This window comes from Podarcis gaigeae (genome assembly GCF_964106915.1).
Source record: "Podarcis gaigeae genome assembly, chromosome: 10".
Taxonomy (NCBI): domain Eukaryota; kingdom Metazoa; phylum Chordata; class Lepidosauria; order Squamata; family Lacertidae; genus Podarcis; species Podarcis gaigeae.
In genome coordinates, this window is record NC_139686.1 from 23,757,966 (window position 1) to 23,773,719 (window position 15,754).

Consider the following 15,754-nt stretch of genomic DNA (forward strand, 5'->3'; position numbering starts at 1 on the left):
AGCTCCTGTGCTATAGTAATCCCTGGCGCACGTGGCTTCATAAATTCCTGATTTGCTTAAACTGTAGTTTGCTATTACATCCAAATCATGACAGTTGAAGTTAAGACTCCAAATCAGGATTGCAAGTCACAGTTTGATGCTGGTTTGTGGTTTGGAAGCCTTGCTCAAACCACTGTTTGCTGGTCCAGATAAAATGATAAACTATGGTTTGATCAAAGCAGGAAATGGTCAAGTAAGCCAAGCACAAGAAGAGAAGAAAGTGAGGGGTAGGAAAAAGTGCATAAGCACAGGTCATATTTTGCAACTGAACCCCAGTAATTGTATCTGAATGCAGCTAGAGTCCTATAAATTATTTGCACTACAATCTTTGGACAGTGAATCTAGGACTTATTGTTTTTTAAAAAATAAATAAATAAAAATAAACCAACTTCAAGATCCTGTAACATCCAGTCTCCTTAAACTGAAAATACCATTTGCAATGAATTTCATTTTTAAGATACTATACCATATCCTGAAATGAAGCTGTCCATCAGTTGTTTGTTTATCTATGTCTTCGCCAATACACATTTCTGAAATGGCTTAAAGGAACTAGAAACCTGAGATTCAAAAAGGCTCCAGAACTAATCCATTTGTGGTTCTTCTCTGAATCCTCAGCCAAAATTTCCAATCCACCGCTAAGGTCATTTATTACTGGGGAACTGTTTGATCTGCTTGCTATTTTTAACACTTGCCACCAGTTAAGTCTAGATATCAGCTTTCATAATGGGCTAGATCAGGGGGAGGCAAAAGGTTGGTGCACTAGGCACAATGTCAAACAGCAAATGTGGCTCACAAAGGGCAACGGGCTGCTTTTCTTATTCAAAGAAAGCAATCTTCAGATGTATTTACTGAGGCAAGTGGTCAACAGAAAAAAGAAAAAAGTTACACTGGTCGCAAGGGGAGATCTGAAAGCTTAGCCATGTGTAGGCGTGTTAAAGGCAGCATTACAACTTGCTCCTCACTTCAGGAAAGTAAAGTTAACCCCCGGCAAACTCCTAAGTGGCTAACCTGGGCGCCATATGAAAGAAACACTGTACAGTCTACCAGAGAGCAGCTGGATTGCACGGCCTCTCGGCAGAGCATTGACCTAATGGACTGCACTGAGGTGGATGTAAATGGGGTTCAGATTCCCTCTGTCAGTCTTAATGGGCTATAAGTAGTAGCCCTTTAAAGCTGCAACATGCATAAGCAAAGCCATGGCCAAAGGCAAAGGAGAGAATCAAGAGTCACAGCAGCACTGAGAGGAGGAAGGTGAGCAACTGCTCACTATATAAGTATTGGCAAAAGTTGTGTTAACAGCAGCTCATACGACCAGAACTGAACCAATGCTAGAAAGCAAAAGATACATGCAGCCTCTGGGATTTAAAGGGTAATTGCATAGAAGAATATTCATTTATATACTTTGCTTAGTTGATCATATGCACCCATTTTGTGTGTGCGCCAAAATACATCACTATCAGAGGCTGTGAAATTCCATTGGGGAGCAGTGGCCGGGGGGGCGCAACCAACCCAAGTGCATTTTTAATATGTGAAATATATCCATGCAATAAATTAATTTTTGCCCAGCTTAAATGCAATCTCCCCCTTCCCCTGTCCATCCGACTTTCTCATAAAACTGCAGCTCCTCATGAGGAAAACAATTCTCTATTTGGAAAGGTTGCAGCATTTGGAACTTTTCAGCTTAGATAAAAGGCAAGAGATGAGTTGACGGAAGTTTATAAAATCACACATGGCATGAGGAAGGTAGATAGAGGCCCTCAGGCTGGGGAAAAGTTCCACACCCCACATTTAATGCTTTATAGCAGTATATTGCCAGATTTTATTTTATTTTACAAATGCTATTCAACTGCATTTATATTACATTTATCCAACATAAATGAACCCCAACCCCCAAAATAATTTCTTTTTCTTTTTTAAACTGACCTTTCCTCTTTCCTTTCAGACATCTGTCCCGTTTACCCATCCCATTCTCACAGCAAACATAGGCCCAGCTGTCACGCTTGTGACATTTTCAGGCCGTTGATGGTTTGAATTCATGCGCCACCTGATAGCTCTAAATCTGACTCATGAGGTCTGTCATGGGGAAAATCCGATCAATCGCAGCCCTTCAAGAGCATCATCATCTGGACAAACCGATGAAAGGGTGGTCGTTGTTGAGACGGAGGTAGAGTTATGGATACCAGCAAGCGCTCTCCAAAAATAATGCTGTGGAAATGCTACGGATTGCAAAGCTGCCATCAAGCAGCCTTGCATTTATTTAGGAGAACAACAATGTCATGCCGTCCCCTCCACTGTGCATCATCGAAAATATATTTATGCAATGTTTCGCAGAAGTTTCCACTGCACACAGGAAGGCTGTATTAAGGACACAGGATTTCCCTGTCTCTTATCCTCTTCATCCTCATTGCTATGGAAGCATGCATAAAGTTACCCTCGATCTTTTCCTGGGTTTCCTCAGTGGTTCCAAGTCCCAACAAACAAAATGTCCATACTGATAAAAGCATATTCCTCAAATGGATCCCAAATTAAGTAAATGACTAACAAGGAGAGCTACCAAGTGGTGAAAAACTGATTATCGAATTATGAGTGGTGCAGGTGGAGAAAAAGTATTTCTTCTTCTTTTTCTTTTCTGCTAATACTAAGATGTTTATTCAACAAAGTGGAAAGCTCATAACTGACAAAAGGAAGTCATTCACATAATGGTCGTGTTCAGACATTACAATAAATCAAGGTCTACTGTGAAGGGAATCAATCTAGTCTCTCCCTGGAACAATCACTAGTGTTTTCACTTCCAGTTTTGGTTAACAGCAGTTAAGCTGTTTTGTCAACATATGACACACTCCAGTTAATTTTAGCAATGGTTTGTTTAGAACACAAAGGCAAGAGAGAAACAAATTCTCACAATCACCTGAGTCTATTCATGCCAAATGAGTTACGGAAATGTAAAAAATTGTATTTTCATAGGCCGTATGAGTCGGCAAGCTTCTTGGCTCCAGGGCAGGGGTGGAGCAACCTGTGACTTTCCTGTGACTACAGTGCCCATCATCCTCACCACTGGCAATGCTGGGTGGGGCTGATGGGCACTGGAGTCCAACAAACTCTGGAGAACTGCAGGTTCCCCACCCCAGTGGAAGGCACTCCTGAATCAAACTGTGCTACTCACTCACCCCTTTACTACCCTTTTTGTTTAGAACAAGCAAACTTCAAACCACAGTTTATGAAGCTGGATCAATTCAACATAAGTAGTAAGGAAATTTTGTCCATGGTATGATTATTTTCTACCTAGTCGTTTTCATAGGTTGGCACCCTATTTGCAAAATCTAACAATTCCAAAACACAGAGGCGCTTTCACTTACGCAAGATTAAATATACTGCCTTCGGCTGTACTTGTGGGTCAGTTTCAAAAAATTCCACCGGAAAAACGCTTATGTGGCAGTATTGAGTCAGTGGCTCATGTGCTTTTGGCTTGCACTCTTTATAAAGATTTGAGGAGTGAGGTTATTACCACTCTATACTACCCCATACCAGGTCATTCAATCATTGCTACTGTGTCCATTCTTCTAGCTGGTCAAGATAACCAGGTGACAGCAAAAACTGCAAAACATTTAGCATTTAGCAAGGGAAATTAGAATAAGATCCATTTATTTATTGATGTAAACCTCCAGAATGTATTTTGTATAGTTAAGTTTTCACCTCTATCTTCAGTGCATTGTATTTTATTTTATTGTATTGCTATGGCTAGTGGCTGACGCAAATAAAGATTCTTTATTTTTTATTTTAAACCACAATTCATTGGGTTCAGAGAAAACAGCAAGCTGTGGTTAATAATTAGACATCACATTTGGCCCTGCACAACCTTGGAAGGTCTGCCAGAAGAGAATGTGGCCCTTGGGATGAAAAGGTTTTCCCGCCCCTGATATAAGGTAAAGGTAAAGGTACCCCTGCCCGTACGGGCCAGTCTTGACAGACTCTGGGGTTGTGCGCCCATCTCACTCAAGAGGCCAGGGGCCAGCGCTGTCCGGAGACACTTCCGGGTCACGTGGCCAGCGTGACATCGCTGCTCTGGCGAGCCAGAGCCGCACACGGAAACGCCGTTTACCTTCCCGCTGGTAAGCGGTCCCTATTTATCTACTTGCACCCGGAGGTGCTTTCGAACTGCTAGGTTGGCAGGCGCTGGGACCGAGCAGCGGGAGCGCACCCCGCCGCAGGGATTCGAACCGCCGACCTTTCGATCGGCAAGTCCTAGGCGCTGAGGCTTTAACCCACAGCGCCACCTGCGTCCCTCGCCCCTGATATAGACTGCAGTTAAAATCCAGAATATAGCCTCCAGTTTCTAACACAGCCTGTACAACATACTACAATATTATAAGCATGATTAATCCCTAAAGTTGTCTATAAATAACATTATTGCCACAGGCTTCAGCTCTAGCACTTTCAGGAAGAGGTATCAGAAGTTACTAGAATCAAGTTTAAATATAGTTGTGGAACAAAGTGTATTGCTTGGCATCAATCTATTGTCATATATTTAGTCTGTGAGCACCTTGCAGCCAAAATTCAGCCACCAGAATCAAATATTGAAGGAACTGTGATGTTTAAAAAAATGAGTATCATGGAAAGTCCTTCCCACACACAGCACCCCAAATTTGTAGCATGCAAAAATCGCAAGACAGATATGAAAGTTTTGAGTAAGAGCTACAGTGGAATTGTTTGAACTAACACCGGGTTTCAAACTTTATAACAAAAAATGAGAAATGAATCACTCCTTCATTCTTGTGTATGGTAGGTAAATAGGTACATTGGCACTGAAATACTGGTTTAATAGCACTGAACTCTCTGGCTCAAGAAGGGCATAAGCTTGGAATATTTATTTTTAGGTCACCTTTGCAAAACCTTGGACCAAACATTCACAAAGATTTGAAAAGAGGAGGGTGACACCTAGTGGCCAATTGCCGATTTCGGACTATGGTATTAAATGAAACAAATTATTTGTTTCAATGGTACCAACTTTTTCTTCCAACTTCCAGTGCCTTGGATTGCAACTGGATGGGATTTCTTTTCTTACAGAATTTCACTGTTCTTCTCAATGCAAAATTTAAATTGATTGCAAGACAAGACTTCTTTAAATCAGGCAGAAGACCAGCTTGAGGCAAGGATCAGAAGGTGCAACAATATAACAGCTAAATAGGCCCTCAAATAATCAGACTTGTATCCAGTTTTGAGAGCAGAAACACAACATTACTTGGGGTTTAACTATGGTAAAAAGGAAAAGGGACCCCTGACCATTAGGTACAGTCGTGACCAACTCTGGGGTTGCGGCGCTCATCTCGCTTTATTGGCCGAGGGAGCCGGTGTACAGCTTCCGGGTCATGTGGCCAGAATGACTAAGCCGCTTCTGGAGAAGCAGAGCAGGAAACGCCGTTTACCTTCCCACTGGAGCGGTACCTATTTATCTACTTGCACTTTGACATGCTTTTGAACTGCTAGGTGGGCAGCAGCAGGGACCGAGCAACGGGAGCTCACCCCGTCACGGGGATTCCAACCACCGACCTTCTGATTGGCAAGTTAATTATGGTACTAGGGAACAATTTAATAGAACAGCTTCCTTGTAGTAAGGATTTAATAAAGGCATCTGAGCAAGGATAATGGCTGGGATCCAAAGAACCGCACACTAACGTCTGGGTGCCTAAGGGCACTTTGGGGCTGAGTTTCTCAAACATTAGCCTATCAGGCTGCATACCACTTCTGAAACCAAAAGATGCTTGTAGGATGGCACTGCTGTGAGGAGGATGGGGAAGACCAAAATCCCACTGGGATTGCCCAAGCTCTTTAAGTCATTAACTCACAAAAAATGATGGGAGTAGCTGCACAGATCCTATATAAAGGTTATATCCGATGTGCAAGCATATGGCACACACACAAAGCACGTAGGACATGCATGCGACTTTGATTTTGGTCCAACCAGCTGTGTGTTGACCAACACTGTTAGGCAGAATTTTTTTGCGAATTCAGTTTAGAATAATGCAGCAAAGCATGTCAGGGATATTTATTGGGCTAATGCAAAATTGGGCATGTGCAGGTACATAATTTACATTTCCAGTGGCTTGTAATTCAGGGTGCCAGAGCTCATAGAATTGTGGAGTTGGGGAAGGTCCTGGGGCTGTGTACACACCAAACGTTTAAAACGACCACCCAAAGGATCATGGGAACTGAAGTGTGTTATGGGTGCTGGGAAATGCAGTTCTGTGAGAGGTAAGCTACAGTTCTTAGGATTTGGAGCGGGGATGGTGCTTTCAATGTATGGGGCATATGCAGAACTAGACCAGGGGTCGGCAACCTAAGGCCCATGGGGCACAAGCAGCCTACGGGGGTCGTTTAATTGGCCCTCGAGCCACCCGCTCGGCGAGTCCCTGCACGCTGCGCTAAACTGGAACAGCACAGTGAAGGGACTCACTTCCGTGGCGCCAGAAATTGCGCCTGTGCAGATGCAGGAAATCGCAGGCATGCGCACGATCCAGCCCACAGAGGGATCTCCGCTGGAGTGAACCGGCCCAGGCGAGGTAAACCTTGCCAACCCCTGAACTAGACCAGCCTCTTGGATTTCCTGCCTCAAGCAGGCCATCTCCAACAGAATTTTTAGTTTGCAGCCGAAGTTTTCAAATCAAGATTTGGCATCTTTTGAATAACCTATGAGACTACTACAATGGTAAATGAATACAGTAACAGCACAGGAGAAAATCATTTTGATTTGCGTGCAAGGAGAAAATGATTTTTAGCAGAAGGTTTACTCCATTATTCACAATCATCTGCTAGATTTTGCTCTTATCCTTGTTGACACTTACCTGTTTTATCTTGGAAGCAAGGTTTTCGGGCAGTTTTGCTCTTAGTTGATTTGTCTCTTTGAATGTAAGTGGAAATCCTTTGAGGAAAACTAAGTCTTGCATTATTACTAAACCAGGAACTTCTTTGTCTGTAGTCTGCAAGTAAGGGAATTTATTATTTATTTAATTCTCTTTTTAAAGGACTAACACTCCCCCCCCCCCGTTGTGCTCCCCAGGGGAGAAGTCACGCTTTTAGCATGAGAATTTTACTTACAGGCTATTACAGCAGTTATGGAAATATTACAGCAAAATAAAGAATTTTTAGAAACATGACCTTGCATCCAAGCAAGGATCCAAACTTTCTAGGTAAAGGTACCCCTGAGCATTAGGTTCAGTCGCAGACGACTCTGGAGTTGCGCGCTCATCTCGCTCTATAAGCCAAGGGAGCCAGCGTTTGTCTGCAGACAGCTTCCAGGTCATGTGGCCAGCATAACTAAGCCACTTCTGGCAAACTAGAGCAGTACATGAAAACACCGTTTACCTTCCCGCCGGAGTGGTACCTATTTATCTACTTGCAATTGACATGCTTTTGAACTGCTAGGTGGGCAGCAGCTGGGACCGAACAATGGGAGGTCACCCCGTGGCAGGGATTCGAACCACCAACCTTCTGATCAGCAAGCCCTAGGCTCTGTGGTTTAGACCACAGCACCACCCGCGTCCCTTTCTAGTATATATACCAACATCATTTTAAAGGAACATACCAAATAGCCTCTCCACACTGCTTGCTTGCTGCTTTCCTTTAACATCTGAGAATGGACATCTTCAGCTGGAATGTTCAATAATTCAAATCACAGGTCAAAACTTTTACAGAATTTTTGCAGCAATACACTGCATAATTTGTAAATAAAAACTCTTTTGAGATCTCACATATACTTGCTATGGGACACTTTGAAGTTTTCTCTTACAATCCAGTTGCTATATAAATTTTATGAAATAAATATTTTTTAACAACAACACTGCAGAATGGGGATAACTTGCCCCCGAACCATCAGAGCTGGTTTTCTAATTTCAAAGCCAAATGCAATATTTGTTAGCCAATGCAAAAAAAAACAAATCACAATGCCACAGTCCCATAATGAGGGGTTTTCTCTCCATCAGCTATTGCCAACAGAATAAGAAGTAAGAAAATACCTTTTATCTGGAGGGTGGGACCTTTAACAAAATGTTGCAGTATGAAGGATTCCAGCAGCTCCATTTAATGTCCCTCCCTCCCTTTTCCAACACTCTCTCCCCAAAGTAAGTCTTCACTGGGCTATTTTGTGTGGATTAGCTACGGGGCTAAGTTCAAGGTGCTGGTACAAAGTGTCAGCTTCGCCCTTGTGCCAGTGCCACCGACTGGGCTCAACCACTTCAGCCCCGGCTGTGCCAGGCGAGCTGGGGTAGCACTTCCAGAGACCTTCTTCTGCAGGAACAGGTCTAAGTGCTGTGGCCTCACAACTCAGAGCTGTGAGCACCGAACTCACTTCCAGAAGACAGCCGTGCACAGCAGAGTATAGCAGAGCATAAATCACTTGGACGACAGCGCTGAAGAATATCTTCTTTTATTCACTACAGCTACTGTACTATACAAACTATATACAAATGGAGACGCTGGAATGCACTGAGTGTTACAGCTGCTTTCTGCAGCGACCTTATCTACACGGAGATAACACTCAGTCTCCCCTTTGAAGTGAGGCTGGAGCGGAATAAGTACTGGAGCACAATCCGCCCCCTCCTCTCTGGAAAATCAGCAGATTCTTGCAATGGGAAGGGTGAAATCTCCTCACAAAGTCCTATGCTACTTGTGACCAGGATACCTAAAAGACTGTCTCAACCCTTATATAGTCATCTGATTACTGTGCTCTGCAGACAATGATCTCCTACAGATACCATATTGTCAGGGTGTTTTACGGGAAGTGCTTTATAAACAAAATAAAAATAAATACAACTACCATCTCCTTGTGTACAGACAAAAGAAGATGCACCCATGTCTCTGTGAGCAGCATGTCTCAAGGGACTAGAAAGGGAATCTGAACAACAGGCTATTCAACGCCTCACCTCATCATGAAAGCAAAATGCAGAGCACTGAGAGAACAATTGCAACATGGTCCACATTTTGCCCAAGGCAAAACCTCTCTGCTGCTGTTGTTGAAAAATTAAGAAACTAACAAATTATTCTCCAAATGAAGTAAGTGGTAATGTCATGTTATTTTTATTAAAGAGGCCCCACCAACACCGATATTTTTGCATATAAACTGGGGGACACCAAATCACTACGTGTACATATTTCTCTATATATACTTAGATCAAGTTTCTGGAACATTTAAGGGGGGGCCTTATTTTTAGGACACATTCTCCTCTGCCTACTAAGTTTATCTACTGACATCCTTTAATCATTGCAACAACAAGAGGAGGAGGAGAAGGAAATCCCCTAGAGAAGAGTCCCTTGAAACAGCAGTAATCCTATGGTAAACTAAAACCATATGTTGCCAATTAGTGGGAGAAGACTTAAAATAGATCCTTACCTTCTTTAGAACTGTCAAAAACAACTACAGTAACGTTGGTGGAAGGGTTCTTTGGCTTGGCAACCAGGAATATGTTGTTGGCAGATCTCAGCAGGGGATAGGCAGAGGGCAGGTCCTTAAGAGTGATGTTGCTCCGCAAAGCTGGATCCAAGACGAGCATTGGCACTTTTATGCAGTGTGTCAGTAAACACTCCAGTTGCTTCTCGCTAGGATCAAGACAGCAAAAGTCAGGCATACTCTCAGGTTCAAAGCTGCACGTGGCTATTCAGCTTTGACTAGCTTTTGAAAAAGAAGCACACACACACCCTAATGGCATTGCCTGCTCTCTGTTTATTCATATTTTGCAGAAATATATCCCAGGTCAAATCTGTACTTAAAGTAATCATTTCTTTAAATATTTGTCATGTGTCACACTATACTACAGGGGTTCCCTGTGGTCCATGAGCTTCATTCAGGCTGTCCATGGTGTTTCTGCAGATTGGTGGCTGTAGATGGGAGATAGCAGGTCCCGCATATTAAACATTCATATTGATTTTTTTAAACTGTCTTTTATCGCTTCTTTTATTTCTTATGTATTTTACTGGTATGACAATTTTATTTCCACCATACAGCACCCAGAACAGGGCACTGAAATTACCACAACAGGCAAAAAAAGTTATTAAGTGGTCTGCCAAGACCCTCAGCCATTTTCAAGTTTTCTGGGGGTGGGAGGACCACTGCTGTATTGCATACAGCATTTCCAGGTTGCCCAGCTTGATAAAATACAGAAGCCAGAAATAAATGAAGTAGAAAGCAGTCTATGTTCTGTGCCATGAGAGCAATTTGGCAGCTGCTAGTTGGGTTTACATGGGCCTTGTTGCTCACCTCATTAACCTTTCTCTTACAGTTAGAGGTAACAATGAAACATGTCTTCACATTTTGAGGTTGTGTCCATATGGTGGACATCACCCATATTGCTTTAGGAGTGTGTGGATCATTGGGAATAACTACAAAAGTCTGATTTTTGAGTGAGCAGATAGGGAATGAGGCAGAAGGGCTTCTTGGTAGTTGTGCCCACCCTGTGGAACACCCTCCTATCAGATGTCAAAGAGATAAACCATTATATGACTTTCTGTCAACATTTAAAGACAGCGCTGTTTTGGGAAACTTTTAATGCTTGAAGTTTTGTTGTATTCCTTTATATTTTTTTGAAAGCCACCCAGATGGGTGTACCCAGTCAGATGGGCAGGGTACAAGAAATAAAACAAAACAACAACAACAATAATTTTAAAATGAATTATTTACTTTAGAAAATGAGGAAAAGTGTACCAGTTTTGTCCTACCCGTTGATCATGGCTATTTTAAATGTTACTTCACTCACTTGAAATTACAGTGTCAGTTAAGGTTCACACAGCAATTAATACATTGATAGTTGAAAGTCTTTTAAACAAAAAACATGAAACACCTATATTATTTCTTACCTTTTCTTAGTTGGTTCAGTTGTATTCTTTCCAAGAATTTCCCTAAAATACAAGTAAACGCATAACTATTAAATTCCCCCTGAATTAACAGATACACCCAAAATGCACACAGGTTCTAGTTACTCTCATCGCCCTGTAGACAGTAACAGACTCTCAATAATGTGAGTTTTTGCACACAAAACCCAGAAGTAGCAGAATATGTCACAGCATCAAACCTCTCCCATTCACACCACCTATTAGGACACAGAAGCAATTCAAGCACAGGTGCTTCAGTTAAAGAATTGAGAGCCGTGTCCGATAAATCTACAGGATGAATGGCCAATTTAATTACATCCCCACAAATGAAGGCTGCTGAAACACACTTCAATATGGCAGCTTCCCACAGAGAGCATAAGGCCTGCAAGCAGCTAACCTCAAGGATTAATTGGACTGTGGCAGGGTATAAATGTTTACGTTGGCTATTGTTGCAGAGACTCTCAATCGAATTGGACAATCCATAAGCAAATTGATTACAAACTTTGTGATCCTTGCAAAGAGCCACAACCGCATTGAAGAGTTTTCCAGCAGCATTCACATGACACCATAACATTGCCTTCCAGATGCTTCCAGATGTTCATAGCATCCTTGGTCATTCTATGAATCCAAATGTAGCTACCGTATAGCCTCTATACTGTTTGGAGCACTCTGAACTAAGGCAAGAATCAGGGAGCCTCCTCTTTGGTGAGAACAATACGACTTTCACAGTCGCACTCAAGCCAAGTGATCAGGGCCAGCTGAACATACAAAACATTGTTTTCATGTTACCTGCTTGCAAGTGATGTTACCTGCTTGCGAGAATTATTGGCACCCGAGAAAGCAAAATGCCATGCCCTTGATACAATACTCTCTGAAAAGAGAGTCTTATATGTGGGAGATGTACATACTGCATATATGAATCAACTTGCTAATCTCCCACATGCAAGTCCTTTTTCAAATGTTACACCAGAAGCACAAAACAGGTAACATGCAAAATTCTCTAACATGAAGTATCTAGATGTTTCCTTCCAATTGACACTGGATGGGCAAGAATAGAAACAGGTAAGACAAGGATAGACCAACGGCAAAAGCCAATCTTACAAATTTATTCACCTGCAAAAGACTATGGCATCTTAGGGAGGTTCATGTCCTTCTGGCAAAACCTTGGGCTGTATCCAACCAAGTCCTACTCACAGTAAACCCATTAAAATTAATGGGCCTAAGTTAGCAAGTCTCTACAGCTGCAGCACATGCTGTAACCTTCCAACAGTTTGACTTCACCCCCAAAGGCATGCTCCTCTATGGTCTCCCAAGGCAGATGGATGCCAACCAAGTTAGTCGTGTTTATTAGTTTCAATGGATCTACTCTGAGTAGGACTAAAACTGGACACAACCCAATTGTTTTAGTTTTCTTACCTCCAGCCAGGACAGCTCAGCTTACTGTGCATGCAGAGAAATGTTCTTACCTCATCACTCTCTGTTCTTCCTCCATCTGTTTCCTCACTTGCTGCAGTTCCCTGATCAGCTCAACATCTGTGCCATTCACCCAGGTGTACACCACATCAATAGGCATTGGCAAGCAAAGCCTATAAGAGAAATCCCATTAAGAGAGAGAAACCAGCTCAACCTGTCCAGGCTTAAATTGAAAAGCAATTCACAGCAGCACAGATTACATTTGCCTGCAACCAGTCAGTTGAAACTCATGAGTTTCAAATGATAAACTTGTTCCATTATGTCTGGCATAATCAAAACATTCAGTTAAGCTTTGTTTCTTCATCAGTTTCTCATTTTTAATCAATGTACTTCTGCATCACCATACATTAAAAATACCCTTACTCTGGTCATCATCTTGCTCCCTTTTTGCCTATTAAAAAACAGAGACATCACCTTGCTGACAAAGGTCCGTATAGTTAAAGCTATGGTTTTCCCAATGGTGATGTATGGAAGTGAGAGCGGGACCATAAAGAAGGCTGATCGCTGGAGAATTGATGCTTTTGAATTGTGGTGCTGGAGGAGACTCTTGAGAGTCCCATGGACTGCAAGAAGATCAAACCTATCCATTCTTAAGGAAATCAGCCCTGAGTGCTTACTGGAAGTTCAGATCCTGAAGCTGAGGCTCCAATACTTTGGCCATCTCATGAGAAGATTCCCTGGAAAAGACCCTGATGTTGGGAAAGACTGAGGGCACAAGGAGAAGGGGACGACAGAGTAGGACTGTGTTCTCAAAGCTACGAACATGAGTTTGACCAAACTGTGGGAGGCAGTGGAAGATAGGCCTGCCTGGCGTGCTCTGGTCCATGGTGTCACAAAGAGTCGGACACAACTAAACAACAACAAAAGAAAGATTCTTAAAACTTGTAACTTTTTATGTTCTTTCCTTCCAATGACCCTTCATGCAGTATCTCTCAAACACTTATTTTTGAGTTTGGATCCCCATTCTTAAATGTATAGTGCTTTTAGAGCAGGAGATACATAAATAAAACCTACATCTACCATACTAACCCTCCTTCAGAAACCCCCACCTCTCATAGCAGATTGTGCAGAGCTCCTTGCACAGGGTCGTATGTGCATGCAACCCATCGCTGTGTGCAAAGATCCATGGAAGAGGCCACTCATCTCCCAAATTAATCATAAACAAGAATGGGATTATAATGTGGCAAGTGGGGAAGCAGGTCACCTCAACAAATCCAGCATGGATCTGTTAGGCTCCTCTGCTGCAAGGCATTTAATCTATGGCTGGTATGGAGAGAAAGGGTCCCAGCTGACTCAGGAACCCAAAAAGTTTGTTTCCCTCTTCTAGGTGTTCCATGGTCTTCCCCAGGGTTTGACAACCACAGTCTTAATTCCAAAACTCAGCCCTTGATTCAGGAGTTCAGATCCTAATTTATAACTCTGGAAAACTCTTATGAGAAGTAGGAGGGGCAAATCACATTTTCTGCTCACACATCCTGCCCATGTTCAAAACCAGTATAGATTTTCAAACTTAATGTAACAATTTCCAACTATGGCTTCTGTCGAAACCGTTCTAAAAATACTTATGCGGAGGAAACAATGTGTCACAACCAGCCACTCATGATTTATTCCAGCTATGTCATTGCTTGTGTTAAATTGGCCAAAGATACATCCTGACTGTCTGTTTTTCCTCACTTTGCCACAGCCAGACCCCCTGCACACCCTGTTCTAACACACATAGTACCAGTTCACATGCAGTCCCTCCTGGTGCCTATGATCAGCAAATGTCCAGGAAGGGAATTAGGGAGGCCTCATTCCTCCACCCACAGATATACAAAGGAAAGAATGTTAAGAGTAGCCCTATCGGTTCAAAACAAAGGTCTATCGAGCCCAGCATTCTGTTCCCACAACAGCCAATCAAGGGAGCCCACAAGCACAACAGATCACTTCCGCTTGTGATCCCAAATATTCCAAGGAACGCCAGAGCAAACCTATATGGCCATCATGACGAGTGGCCACTGATAGCCTTAGCTTCCATGAATTTGTAAAATCCCCTTCTAAAGTCACCCAAGTTGGTGGCGATCGCTACGTTGCAGTGAGTTCCATAGTTTAACTACTTTGCAGTGCAAGAAGAGTTTGATTTGGTATCCCGCTTTATCACTACCCGAAGGAGTCTCAAAGCGGCTAACATTCTCCTTTCCCTTCCTCCCCCACAACAAACACTCTGTGAGGTGAGTGGGGCTGAGAGACTTCAGAGAAGTGTAACTAGCCCAAGGTCACCCAGCAGCTGCATGTGGAGGAGCGGAGACGCAAACCCGGTTCCCCAGATTACAAGTCTAGCGCTCTTAACCACTACACCACAGTGCTTCCTTTCATCTACATGTTTTGCACAAACCACAGCATGCTGCTGCCCCTGGACCTCCTTAAAATCTGTCCATCATCTGTTTGGAGCAAAAAGAGTACACAAATGGCATTCACTGGCCCCTGAATGTATGCAGGTACAGCTCTGTTCATACTAAATAATCTACAAAGCAAGGGAAAGGGGCTATGAGGGCAATGGGGGGCATTCTGTGGGGCCCCCCAAATTCCCCATGTCCTAAATCAGGCTTCCTCAACCTCGGCCCTCCAGATGTTTTTGGCCTACAACTCCCATCATCCCTAATTAGCAGGACCAGTGGTCAGAGATGATGGGAATTGTAGTCTCAAAACATCTGGAGGGCTGAGGTTGAGGAAGCCTGTCCTAAATTATCTGAGATCCAGTTTACCGCATTGGATTACATGTACTTTGTTTTCCTGTTTACTAATAAATACTGTGTGAGAGTTCAGTAGATATTTAATAAGTATACTTCATAGGGGTACTTGCCTTTAAAAAAGTTAATTACGATGCCTAAAGTTGTAAAGTTAATTCTAGCTTCAAAACTGCCTGGTTTGACCGACTTTATATCCCTTTGTTTGCATCTACTTTTGCAGTCTTAGAAAAGGAAAATTCTCCATCTCCTATCACTGCATGAGGATTCCTTTCAAGACCTGCTAACTAGACGGAGAATATATGCACCCAGAACCCTGCATGAATTGGCTTACAGGTGAATCTTTTCCTTACAAGCTTGCTATTGCACCATTATTAAAGTCCTGTAACATGTGTGCAATGGTACTGCAACACCTTATTTTATCTTACAAAAATATAGTCTACTGGGATATTCTTAATACCCTGCTACACCCCAAATTAGCCGTGCCTCTTAATGATAAATAATAGATTTTGTTCAGTAGCTGGAACATGACCTACACAGCTGTATAAATGGAAGGTTTGCATTGGCCAAATAACAACAGTTTTTTTCGAGAGCTGATCCAGATGGACAAGTGTCTCAAGTTAAATCGGGCATCCCTAGAGAGTTTAATTTTAGTTAAG

General features: G+C 42.7%; 1 protein-coding gene across 2 annotated transcripts in view; it reads right to left on the reverse strand.

The window, feature by feature from the left end:
- Nucleotides 1–15,754, reverse strand: part of GNPTAB (N-acetylglucosamine-1-phosphate transferase subunits alpha and beta) — a 48,222-nt gene that overhangs the window by 24,780 nt on the left and 7,688 nt on the right. For both annotated transcript variants that reach the window (XM_083699861.1, XM_083699862.1), the window contains exons 3-7: nt 12,363–12,482; nt 10,882–10,923; nt 9,422–9,627; nt 7,619–7,683; nt 6,879–7,013 (exon numbers count right to left, since the gene is read on the reverse strand). In XM_083699861.1, coding sequence (XP_083555987.1) covers nt 6,879–7,013; nt 7,619–7,683; nt 9,422–9,627; nt 10,882–10,923; nt 12,363–12,482 — 568 coding nt within the window. The remainder of the gene's footprint in view (nt 1–6,878; nt 7,014–7,618; nt 7,684–9,421; nt 9,628–10,881; nt 10,924–12,362; nt 12,483–15,754) is intronic.